A 12,944-nucleotide genomic window follows, 5' to 3' on the forward strand; every position below is an offset into this window, starting at 1 on the left:
TGAAGAAGATGATGCTCAAAGTTCAGCACGGAGCATTCCCAAGGGATGGCTTCTTTAGAATGACCAAACTAGGTCAGAAAGGGAATGCTTTCCTGCTCATGGTCAGAGACCAGGTATCATAATGAAATCAGTGGTTCCATTTTCTGATTTCTATCAGCATAAAGGTCCATGTAAACCACAAGCTGGCAAAAGAACACCAATACATACAGCTTTGCATTGAGATCCCAGAACTCGGGGTCGTCTGTTAGCCAGGGGTTGCTGGGGAGACATCCGGACAGGATGGGATCATTGGAGAGGAACTGCTCCGAGTACTTCACAAGCCTGCAAGTAAACCCAACAAAATCAAGTATTCATTTGCAGGCAGAAGTGCAGCCAGCCCCACTGCAACCAAATGAACAGACACCTTCAGAGGTGCAGCCCTGCCAGCACGGGCATCTGCAGTGTGGCCCCTGCCTCGCTAGAGAAAGTGATTCATTAGCTCAGTTAATCTTTTCCACTTCCCAAAGGTGGGAATCTCCTGCTTGTCTTTCCAAGCAGTGATTTTGCCAGTTCAAGCGCAGGGAGATACAGGACTCTCTTCCATCACCTCCTTTTGCCCCCACATGACTTCTGTCCCCTTCTCCAGCCAACTGGCAAAGCCTGGATGCTGTGCCACACATCACAGAGAGGAAAGTGCCAGAGAAGAGGAGAGCAAGCATTGGATTTGCTCAGGTGGGTTCTCTGCAGCCTTCCCATGGGAGCTCCAGGATTAGTGAAGGAATGCTGAGGGCAAATCCCAGCTTCTCTTTCCTCTGCTCACCTACAGCACAGCTCATTCCTCTGCAAATCACTCTGAGGGCTTGGCACAAAGCAGAAATGTCTCTGTCCTAGCAGGATCCAGACAAACACTTCTCCCACCTTCGAAGTTGGCCAGACTTGTAATTACAGCCCATTTCACTGACGTGCTGGGATTTCAGCTTTCTCCTTTCTTCAGTCTTGAAAAACTCATCTGGTTTCTGCATTTAAAATTCCTTCCAGGCCAAACTGCTTTCATGTGCTCAGAGCTGGAGTGCACTGTCCAAGGGCCTGTTGCTAACAAGCACCTTGGCATCCATCCTGCATTGTATGGTGCTGCTGCACAATGCATACCACAGGTTTGGCTCAGACCTGCTCGATCCTATCTTCTCACTGGAAATGCCAAGACATCCAGCACCTGCATAATTCCCTCCAATCCATATATGCGAATCAGCCTACAAATCTAAACTTGTCAACACAGGTCTCATTGCCCTGTCCTTTCAATGATTAGTGCTTTGCAGCCCCTCCTCAATCAATGCAGTGCCCTGACGTGTGCACACTGATGCTCGCAGCCTCATCAATCACAATTTGATTTGGACCCAATCCTGCAGCTGAGCTGGAGATCCAGATTTCCTGGGGATTTGTTGATCTAGGTGATAGGCGTTATCCCATCAGAGGACTAGAACGAATGAGTGAAAAGCTCCATTGCCAAACAGTCAAGCACCATAAACGTCCTGGAAGGCAGCCAGGCATTCCCAGCTCCAGCTCACAGCTTGGAAAATTGAGGCAGGAGAGTTTGAAGTGAGCTGGGAGTCAGTGGCAGATGAGATGCTGGTGCCTTTGAGTCATGGTTCTCTTCCTCCCATTCCACTCATCCATGACTATCGTCTCCCAGGGAACAGGCCTGAGCTCCTTGTGTATCTCAGGTTCTATATGAACCTCTGGGTGGCAATGGCAGTGTAGAACAGGCTGGTGTATGGGCTCTGGGCAAGCACATGATTGCAGGTAAGAAAAGCCTGCGGCAAACACCCTGTGTGCCAGGGCTGGGTCCTTGCACTTCATTGGCTTCATCAAGAACCTGAGCAGGAAACACACTGAGAAGAGGGATTGCCAATTCACTGCTTGGATGCTCATGCAGAAGTGTGTGTTCCTTCACAATACAGGATAACCAGAGACTTCCCCAGCTCTGCTGCCTTCTGGTGAGCATCACCATTGAGCAAGAACACTCCCTGGGGCTGAATCCAGCCCAGCAGGCTGGGCACCAGGGACGTGAGGGTCAGTGTGACCCCGCTGGTTACTCATCCTGCATCCTCACAAGGCAGCCTCCACACAGCTGCCTTTCCACACTGCAGAGGTCCCAGGCATCGTGACCCAGTCCCAACCAGTGTGAACATCTCTTGGTTCAGAGGGAATCTCACCTGAGAGGCTGGCACTGCTCCGCAGACACTCCTAGCAAAGCTCTCCTCAGCTCCAAGGGAGCCTCTTCATCCTGACTGGGGCTGATCCCTCCTCTCCTTGTGCCTCCTGGCACAGGCAACACAGCCCAGACAGCACAAACAACACTGTGTGAGGCCACCACATGGATTCCCCTGCCTGAATCACCAGGCAGCTTCATCATCTCATTAGGAGATAAGTGCTGAAGACTAATTAATGTGTGGACAGAAGGAAATCAGGACTTACCCTCCAAGAGAGACGGAAGATTTCACTCTGGTCTTCATAATGGACTGCTGATAGTACATGATCTGAGAGAGATCAGGCACATCCATGGTTAGGAGCACGGAGATGTGAAGACAAGGCTGTCTCTATATGAACCTCAAACATGCCCTCTCCCAGGTAGTGAGGCTAACTACAACAGGAACTGCTTCTTCCCTATTTACTGCATGACCAAGGAATCAGGGAATCCCTAAACTATCTTAGCACAACGGCTGTTTTCACTGAGCTTATTGCAAATGTCAGAGAAGCATTTTGCAATGTGCAACTAATTAAAAAGCACTCCCCATGCTATATGAAAATTGGATAATAGCTACTATTCCAGGCACCTACAATAGCTCTGGATGATTTAGCATGTAATTACCATTGATCCATGGCTGTCTCTACGCTGGCGCCACTGGATGCATCTCCTAAGTCTTCCCCACCACTAATTGTGATCGATTGGGTTTGAGCCCTGGTGTCTGCCCTTGTTTGAGCCTTCCTATCACTGCCTGCAGTGGGAGGTGCAGAGGCAGGAAACAGCCTGAAAGGGACCCTCTTGCGCCACTGGTGTGAGATGAGCACCTACAAGTGAAGGAAGGAAAACTCACCTCTCTCCTATAGACATCCAGAGTTTTTTTCTGCAAAGGAAACAAAACCCGTTCAGTCGGGATGGGTGCCTCCAACTGCCTGTTTTGAGGCACGAAGCCACTGTTGCAGCGCTGCCATTGTGCAGTGCTCTCCAATTAATCCTCATTACAATTAAAATCAAAGGCAGCAGCTCAGCTAATCAGGGTCTCATCAAAGCTAAGAGCATCTGCACACCGTAAATCGTTCCATCAGCTGTATTTACTGCTCAGCATTGCTGCTTCCATCGCTGCCTGCATGCCTTCAATTAAGGGGTTATTCTAATGGAGCTAAAAGAGATGCATTTATGAGACGCAGATTAGATCATTCAATATTAGCTAAAGGAGACAGGAACCAACACATTGCAAAATATAAACACCACAATTAAAAGCCTCAGAAGCACTATCTGCTGTGCAGAGGCTGTTTACGTTGTGATGTGAATAACTCAGCCCATGTTACATGTCATCCACAAATGAGCAAGCAATTGAAGGCAAGAAATTAACTGCAGGGTGTTTATTCATGCAGCTTCCTTTGAAGCACTGTTACTTTGTGTGAGGCAGAAGGAAAGACAGGCTACATCAGGGATGCTCCCAGCAAGCCTTTAAAGGCTTACAGTGTTCCAGCTCTTCATCTCCTGTTTTAGCCAGCAAGATCTGCATCCCAGTGTTATTCTATCAAACTAATGCTGTGGCAGACATGGGTCTGCAGAGAGCCCTGGTGAGGGGCACTTTGTGAGCGATGAGGGATGAAGCATCTGCTATTGAATGCCACAGGCTGCCTGCTTCTCCCATTTCCTCACCAGAGGACCCGCATCCCGAGCTGCCCCTTATGGGAAAGGCAAGACACCCTCCCAGGGCTGCTTGGAGGGGACCATCACGGCTACACTGCTCCTATATATAAACCATTGCCACTAGTTCTACTCAGGAGGGAGAAACTCTTCTATGGAAGAAAACCTGCACGTTTTGCTCAAACTCGGTTGATTTGAGAGGACACACTCACCATTGCAGCAGCAGGAGCCAGATATGCAGCAGATCAAATCTGTACAGGCTACCATGAAGCCAGCGCATCCAACCCCAACACAAACCTAGCCTGGCCAGTGCAGGACTAACAGAAACCCTCTCTGTGGCACTGCAAGGAGAGGAAGCTGCTTCTGCTGGGGAACAGCATGAGCAGCTCTGAATGACTGCAGTGCACGCAGCCCCAGCAGGGACAAACAGGAAAGCAAACAGTGGCTGCACCAGCAGTGATGCTCTGCTGGCCATGCACAAGGAACTGCGTGTGAGAGGGCAAGAGCTGACACACCAAGGGGGAGAAAAAGCTCTTGGACCACAGGATCTCTGGTCCCAAGGCTGAACAGCCTCCCTTGCTGGTTCAGAGGGGCCTGGGAGAACACATGGACTAAGCAACAGCTTTTCACCGTTCTCTGCTCTCAGCTGTACCCCTGCTAAGGCCAGCTTACACATAGACAATATTTCTTCCCCCCATTTCTAAAGCATCATCATTGTTTCAGATGGATGTAGAAATGGAAGGAAAAAACCCAAAAACACCTGCTTGTGCAGAGAAATTCACTGCATTTACTGCCCTACAAGCGTCCTCTTTAGAGAGCTTAGTTTCTGTTTCAGGCCAGCTATTTCCTGCACAATAGGAGTTCACTCTCTGCTTGGGGGACATGAGACACGAACCAGGCCCCATCAGATTTCCAGCTGAACTGTTGCATTTGATGGAACTTCAGTGTCAGTAGGGCATTTACTTTAGGAAAATCAACACATTAACATCATCAGATGGTTTGAAAAGGCCCCTCATTTCTTCCTCTGTTTTGTCAAGGGGTGCCTCAGAGAGGCCTGGTGCAGAGGGGTGAGGAAAGGTGGCTGCTGAAACAGTGGCTTGAAGGCAGCTCTCATGGTAGTGAAGTTGTGTTATCTTCTACAGGGGCCTTAGAGGCAGGCAGCACACCACACACACACGAGACAAACAGCTGGTGGGAAAGAGAAAGAGAACACAGGAAGTTAAATGTTACATAGAGCAAGAAAGGCACGAATTAAAATGCCATCACAACAGGAAAATTATATGTGGGTAAGTTAAAATCAAAGCTAATGCCATGTCTGCAAACAAGGAGAGATTACTTATTTTAAGTGCCTCCTACAGCAAGGATCCCCTCCTGCCGCAGCCTCAGCGTGCGGGGCAGCCCTCCGGAGAGCTGGTCCTGGGAAACCAGGGCCTTTGGGCTCCGGGGTGGGAGGGGATCTGTCAAGGCTGCAGGTACCGGCTGTGCTCAGCCCTTTCCAGCTCCCACATCCACAGTAACTGGGAAGGATCTCAGCCGTTTCACCCCAGAGCTGCACACAGTTCACTTCCCTTTCTCCCACAGCATTCCCATGACCAGTTTCCAGCTTTATTACTGGTACAAGGGTCCCTGAACCCTCCCTGTGTCCTGCTGAGCGTTGCCAGTTGTCCCCAGCATCCTGCCCATCCTCACCCGCTGCCTCTGACAGCAGCAATGCCCAAGTGCCCTGTGCCACCCTCCTTCGTTTGGACAGAAACCACATTTGGAACAAAGGAGTAATTCCTTATAATGAGATGAATTTTGCAATGCCCTGAACAAGTGACTTGTTGCAATCACCACAGACGAGCTCCCAGCCCTGCAGGCTGCAAATCAAACAGCAAACAGTGAAAGGCTCGGTCTGTGCGGGGCGAGTGCTGGGTGCTGTTAAACATCCTCCTCCTGAACACACAGCAGCACTGGGGCACCCTGCACAGCCCCATCACACCCCTACACCATCAGCTGGGTGCTCCCCACACACACAGGGCTGCAGGGCTCAGCTGGGAGCCAACCAGGACCTGGTCAAGAGCTCCATGTCTGGAGCTGATCCACATGGATGAAGCTGTGAGCTCCTACAAGAGCTGGGACGTGCTGGTTTCCAGCCAACCATTCACATGGGCCTCCTCTGCTCTCAGCATGGGCCTTCCTGACCACATTGTGGACATAATGGTCATTCTGGTTTGGCATTGTCTGGCCACCATTCAGAGCTTACAGAGGCCATAAGCAGCTGGACAACAGCTTTTGTGTGTGTGCCCAGATGCAGTGAAGAACAAGCACAGGTCGATGTTATCCAGAGCTTGTTTTGGGCCAGGGCACTGCAAATCACGCACACAGCTCTATTCCTGCACACACAAACACACATGGACCTTTCCCTCCGTGCAGCCAGCTGAGAGCCCTGAGGCCAGAGGCAGATTCCAAGCCTAGCATAAGATCATCTCAATGTATATCTCCACTGTGCTGGTGCTTCCAGCCCAACAGCTGGAAATACATCTGTAACAGTCCATATACCCAGTTTCATTCAAGCTGCTGCTTTTCCCCTGTCCTGTTTGTCTGCTCTGACCCTGCCATCTCAAACGATGTGCTGCCTGCAGCAGAAGTGATGCATTTATCAGGCACCCAAACGGACAGAGACTAATGAAATGAAAGGCCAGCAATGACTAGGATGCTCTGAGCCTCATTTACTGCATGACAGTAATCCAGGGCATTTCATTCAGCCACCCCTGAACCCAGCACCGTGATTTTTGGCCAAGCCAAAGCACCTTTCACACAGCCTCTCTGCTTACAGAAGGCAGCACAAGCTGAGTGTGTACCTGCAGGCGAGGCAGTGGGCTCTGGCAGTTGCCTGGTAACTCTCCAAGCAATGAGGCTCGATCATGAGCCTGAGACCTGGGTAAGGAAAGGCTAAAGCATCCCTTAATTAGCTGTTCCATGGATGGCTACTCCTGCCTCACTCCTCCTGCCCAACTACAGCTCCTAACTCATTATAACCGCGAGGGATGCCCATGGGTCAGTGAAAAAAGCCCCTTCAAAGGAGCGTGAGCGCCTGTTTATCCCCAGAGGACTCCATCAATTAGGGAGGGAGCAGCCCACCAAAGGCTCCGAGGCAAGTGAAGGAGGTGCTCGTGCCAATATCAGCTTCACAGAAGTCATTCTGCTGTCAGGAATTCATTATCGCCAGGAATTCTTTCCTTCTCAGCTGCCAAGATAGAACACAACTAACTGGCCAACAAAATGAAGCTGGATTGAGCAGGAACAGAGACACAAATCAAGTGGATTCACGCACTTTCTGCTCTCATCTTTTCACTTATGTCAAAGGCAGCAACAGGGCCCACAGAAAACATCAGTAAACTGTGCACTGCCTTCAGCAGGGGTAAGATATGGCCAACGCAGCACAGGCCAGCTCAGCACCTACCAGCAGAGCTTGGGCTGTCCCTCCTGCTCCCCAAAGGCTGTTGAGCCGCAGGGGTTTGTGAGAGCAGCCTGCAGAAATAAAAGGAAGAAAGCTGCCAGGGCAAAGGTGGGCTCTGCCTGCCTGGTGTGTGTCAGCTGCTCTTTCAAAAGCAGAAAGAGGAGCAAGAAGAAACTTCCTCCTTCTGCTCAGCCTCCAGAGAGGAGACACAGCTCAGAGACCCGCTTACAGGCAGCGAAGTCTCCCCAGGCCTGTCCCCTTTGAATCATAGACTCAACCAGGTTGGAACAGACCTTTAAGATCATCAAGTCCAACCATTCCCAGCATTGCCAAGGCCACCACTAACCCATGGCACTGAGGGCTCGGCTACACGGGGTGTGAACACTTGCAGGGACGGTGACTCCAGCACTGCCCTGGGCAGCCTATTCCAACGCCTGAGCACCCTTTGGGGAAAGAATTGTTCCTCAGCTCCACCTAAACCTCCCCTGGCGCAGCTTGAGGCCGTTTCCTCTTGTCCCATCCCTTGTTGCTTGGCTCATGCACCCCCAGAGGCTCCACTGCCAGAGGGAACTGACTCACGTGCAGGGTGGGAACTAACAGACACCCCTCAGCTCACTTCCCCTGTGCCACCCAGCAGCTGGTTTTGGGCTCCGAGGCTGTTTGCAAACCTAAACCCTCCTTCCATGTCAGCTGTGGAACTGTGGGCGAGACGCTGGCTGCTCCTCTTGCCATCCCTCTCCCTTCCCACCACTCCTTTCCTCTTAGAAATAAAGGGCTTTCAGCAGCTGCTACTTAGAGCGAGGAAAAACAAAATCCACTCCAAGCCTCCACTTTGCTCATTTCCAGTCTCTATAGCAACAGGACACAGTTGGCCAAAGCAATTACCCTGCCTCTGGCCGCCGAGGTGTTGTTTAAAGGCTGTTAGGAAAATGAGTTGTGGGAATCCAGTGAGTGTGATCACAGCCACATTTGCATTTCATTGCTGAGAGAGGCTTTGACTGCGCTGCCAAATGAACACCATTAAGTGCACAAATACGGGATCACTTACAAGGACTGATGGAGAAAGAGAAGAGCAGCTCCAGCTCCTCATCCACCGCCTGCATTTGTCTCGTTGGGGACTCTGAACCACTCACAGCCTCGGTTCATCAACTCTGTTTAAGGTCTCACTTTACAACACGCATTTTTAGGCAGTGTTCTGTGTCTCCCATCCACCACCCCAACTTCTCCATCTTCCTGCCACACATCACCCTTTTTGGAGGTATTCTGCCCCTTGATTTTAAACCTGATCTTCCCACTGATCCTTTACAACCCACGCAGCTCATCCAGCGCTAATGAAAAGGCAGCAACAAGCATCTGGAGACAGAGGATTCCTGAATTCAGTTGCAGCAGCACAGCAAACATGTCCTGTAGCTCAGCACTCGCACCAAGCGGTGTGGCAAGAGAGCTGACAAAGTAGTTTCAAGCCCAAAGAAGCTGCCAAAGCCTATTTTGAGGGCCCCACGCCCTGGACAATGAGACGGCTCCAACCTCTGGCCTATTGGGCTGTCACAGCAGAGCTGACTCACCCAGCCCGTGGGGCCCAAAAATGACAATCCCAGGGATGTTGTCTGGGTCCTCCCAAGTCCATAGGTGTGAAAACCAAAATCCTGCCTCACCTGGTTTACCTTGTTTTCGTTGGGATCTGTCACACGGTCTAATCCGTACTCCAGGACGTCCAGCGTGCCGGGCTGTTGTGGACAAGAACACCAGGTGCTCTGTAAGTCATTTGTGCTGAGGGCTGGGGTTCACACTAATGCATGAGGAGACCCTCGAGCCCCAAAGGGCTCTGCTGCCAGCAGCTCCTGGCCACCAGCAGTGCCCGGGGGGGGCTCTGCCCCCTGAATCTCCCCTCCAAGCAGTGGAGCTGCAGCCAGACCTGCCTCCCTTGCACCTTAGAGAGCAAGCAAGGAGGAAGCTGGTGTGGAATGAGGGCAGGCCCGGGCTGACCCCGTCCCACAGCCATGCCCTTAGTGTGCAGGGGTTGGTCCTAGGTGGCTGCAGAAGGGAACCACTGAGGCACTAAAGCCACACACCATCATCTCTACTTACAGGAGTTCGGTTCACAAGCCAGTAGGCTCTCTCCTGGCAGTCCAGGGCGTATCTGTCTGCCTTCTTCCGCTCCTTCCCTGCCCTGCAAAGTCAAGAACAGGATTTGACTCTATAGGAACTCATTGATTTTGCTCTCCTAAAACCAGTGAGAAGAGAAAGGGGGCAAACCTCCAGCCTGCCCTGCCCCATGGCTCCCAGCCTGACCGCGGGATGCTGCCATGCAGCCTCCTGACCACCTCTTACCCCAGCTCATTCTGGACTGCGGATCATGCTGCTCACGTGGCCATACACGACCATAGCTTTTGAGAAACCATCATCTTGCTGAGCTCAGCTGGGAGCCCTCACATCCTCTTTTGATGAGACAGACCAGCCCTTGGGCAGGCTTATGCTACCAACCCGCTGCTTGCAGTCAGCCTTGCTGCCTCAGCTTTACCCATGCCCCATGTCCCTGGGCAGTGTCTGATGGCTGCCACGCAGGGATGCATCCCAGACATGTCTCATCCCTCTAAAGGGGGGCACTTCTCACAGAAGTTATGTGGAAATGGTACCAAGCAGTGTTCCCAGGCACTAAAACCCAAATCAGCTCTTCTATTAAACACAAAAAGCACTAAACCTGGTTTTGGGCTTGCACCAACTAATTCTTTCCCAGAAAAGTCCTGGGCACAATTTGGGATTTCGCATGGGTAAGGGAGGATTCCCAACAGGCTGTTTGCATGTGGCCAGCCCGCTGTGGTTAGCAGGGTGGATGCGGGCTGCTCTGCACCAGTCTGCCCCAGCATCCCCATCAAACGGCCCCGGCCGTGTTTCATCTGCCCGTTCAGGCACAGCCTCGCTATCTAACTTTCAAAGTGCATTTGCCATCTCTTAGCCTGAGTCTGACCTCAATTTACAAGAACAACAGCTCGGTGTCTAATGAGACAGTTATCTGATGAGCTGTATTTGGAGGACTTGGCTCCCATCCCAGTGAAGGCAGAAACGCTGCTGAGCAGCAGAGGCAGTGCTGCCGCGTGGGGAGGTAAAACAAGGTAACAGGAGCCTATAGAAGCAGGAAAGATGCTATCTCCAAAGCAGTAATCCCCATCTCACGTTCACTGACTTTGCTGGGAATATGAAGGATTCAGCTCCTAAAATCAAGTAATTTTGGCTAGTGCCCAAGTCTGCACTTCAGAGTCTCCTCCAGCAATCCCTGCTGGGAACATTCACTGCTCCTTGGTTCATTCCATTCACTTCAGCTGTGAGACATGTGCAAGCAATGACTGACCAGTAACAGCTCCTGAGCCCAGCGGCCTGATCCACACATGCTCAGGGACAGCCCCAAGCTGAAAGAAGCTGTCTCTAGCGAGGGCTCCCACGCTGCAGCATCAGACCCTGGCTTCTTCAGGGAGGCACATCGGGTGCAAAGTCTAAGCCTCCTTTTGCACACTCACACATGTGCAAAAGCCATTTGCAAACAGGCACGAGTATGTGTCACAGGAAAGGACCTACCTCTGCCCGTGCTCTCAGAAACCACATTGACTCCATGGCTTTGGTGGGCAAATGCCAGGCAGGGAGAGGAACAGGGGTGCAGAGGGTGAAGCTTTAGAGTGGGCACCCAATCCTTCACTCACACAGCGTGAGGTGAATTGTTTCCTTGTTACACAAAGGAACCCCATGCTCACATAAAAGCAGTTTTGTTTGTTTCACAACCCTGAGGGGCACTTGCAAGTGATTTTAAAGCTGCAGTTTATGTTTCCAAACTGCAGTTTAAGTGTGTACCAAGACACTGAAGCTCTGCTGCCTCACACCCTCCTCAGCGACGCAAACAAGGGAACGTGAATCAACTCACTTATACTGCTCTTTGGCCTGCATGATGACAAAATCCCACTTGTAGTTTATTTTCTGATTGAGCATGTTGTAATGTTCCTGGAATAAAAACAAAGCAGCAGTTAGTGTGGTAACTGTGCACCAGGAGCTCCCATGGAAGGGTTTTCTTGACTCTCCATCGCTCGGCTAGGCCAAGGGATCTGGATTGTTCTGCATGGAATTACATGAATTGCAACAGTTCAGAAAGACCACTGCAAAGAGCAGGTACCCTGATGAAATCATTATCGATTCAGAGTGTTTTCCTGGGCTGGTGGCTTTTTCGCTTCCAAGATTTTGGCTTTTGGCACTGCTGGAGACACACCTTGTGCGATTGAGGTGATTTTTTGCCATCTCTGTTCATTACAACAGAGGGGCTTGTAGTGGGACAAGTGCAACACGGCCTTACCTTTTCATATTCTTCCAAAACGCCTTTCCTCTTGATGTTCTTCTTTGCTAGGTAAATTGCTGTGGAGGGAGAAGCAATAAGCATCAGTTAGAGCAACAAATCCAAGAATAAGGAATTTACCCCCATGACAAACACAGGGATCTTTGTCTGTTACAGTCTTCCCAGGCAGGAGCTCCAAGCTCACAAAAGCTCACTGAAGGAAAATGAACCTGGTGCTTTCATAGAATCATATCATAGAATCCTAGGTTTGGGTGGGAAGGGACCTTAAAGCTCCTCCGGTTCCAACCCCCTGCCATGGACAGGGACACCTTCCACTAGAGCAGGTTGCTCCAAGCCCCTGTGTCCAGCCTGGCCTTGAACACTGCCAGGGATGGGGCATCACTTTGTCACTGCTGCTTCAGGAGCCAGTGACACAGGATGGGCTGTGTGTGCCCCCTCCTTTGGGAGCTCAGAGAGGTTTCACAGCTCAAAGGATACTGGACCAAATCTTTCAGATGCTGAGGTTCTGCACAGTTTGACCGCCACGTTCTCCAAACACCAGACAACGTTTTGCTCCAACTTCTATTAAAAACACCCCAATCTGAAATGGGCTTTTTTATTACCCCAGATCTACAGCATCATGTAGATAAAAGCCACAGAGGACAACCTTGGTACAAACAAATCACTCTGAGCTGCCCAGCCTGCAGGAGCAAACCAAGTTCCATGGCCAGACCTATAATAAAAAGCATTATAAAGGCACCAAAAGATGGAAAGAGCCATCAGGAGATATTGGAAGCCACTGTGCATTATATAAGGAAAGAGCCATCTCTGAATGCAGGACTTGATCCAAATCGACAGGATGACAGCCTTGGGCTCAGATCCAGGAATACACTTAACCACTCAGGGAAATCTAACCTTGTGTTTAAAGCCTTCTCTGCCCAGCAGAGTATTTCAGATGTGTTCCAGTCTGACGGAGCCCAGTGGCACGTAAGAGAAGCTTACGCACTTTCTCTCATCAAGGCCACCACAAGGTGGTCACATCCAGAGTGTTCCCTCAATTCAGAGCACTGGGAATTACTCATGAAAGAAAATGCAAGGGATGGCCACAGCAGTCGGACACACAACACAAAGAGGTGAACAGCAAAGCCGGTGCAGGGCTGTGCGCACAGTGCTCACTCACCATAGTCTGTGTCATCAGCAGGCCACTTCTGCGCGGGCCAGAAATAGGGGGTCTGCACAAAAACAAGCCTTTTGTTAGCAGCTTGGAGCCCACACCACAGCGAGGAGAGGGAAGCTCTCCTCTGCTACCC

The 12,944-nt window shown here is 50.9% G+C and overlaps 1 protein-coding gene across 4 annotated transcripts in view; it reads right to left on the minus strand.

Annotated features, from left to right (window-relative positions):
• The window catches only part of RGS9 (regulator of G protein signaling 9), a 42,206-nt gene that overhangs the window by 21,759 nt on the left and 7,503 nt on the right, over positions 1-12,944 (minus strand). For all 4 annotated transcript variants that reach the window (XR_003994414.1, XM_030506583.1, XM_030506581.1 and 1 more), the window contains exons 5-12: positions 12,815-12,866; positions 11,656-11,714; positions 11,233-11,309; positions 9,408-9,489; positions 8,984-9,046; positions 3,075-3,104; positions 2,455-2,516; positions 208-321 (exon numbers count right to left, since the gene is read on the minus strand). Coding sequence is in view for 3 of the 4 variants with exons in the window: in XM_030506583.1 (XP_030362443.1) it covers positions 208-321; positions 2,455-2,516; positions 3,075-3,104; positions 8,984-9,046; positions 9,408-9,489; positions 11,233-11,309; positions 11,656-11,714; positions 12,815-12,866 (539 nt within the window). In the remaining variant the exon portion in view is untranslated. The remainder of the gene's footprint in view (positions 1-207; positions 322-2,454; positions 2,517-3,074; positions 3,105-8,983; positions 9,047-9,407; positions 9,490-11,232; positions 11,310-11,655; positions 11,715-12,814; positions 12,867-12,944) is intronic.

The sequence above is a fragment of the Strigops habroptila genome, chromosome 14, assembly GCF_004027225.2.
Source record: "Strigops habroptila isolate Jane chromosome 14, bStrHab1.2.pri, whole genome shotgun sequence".
Taxonomy (NCBI): Eukaryota; Metazoa; Chordata; class Aves; order Psittaciformes; family Psittacidae; genus Strigops; species Strigops habroptila.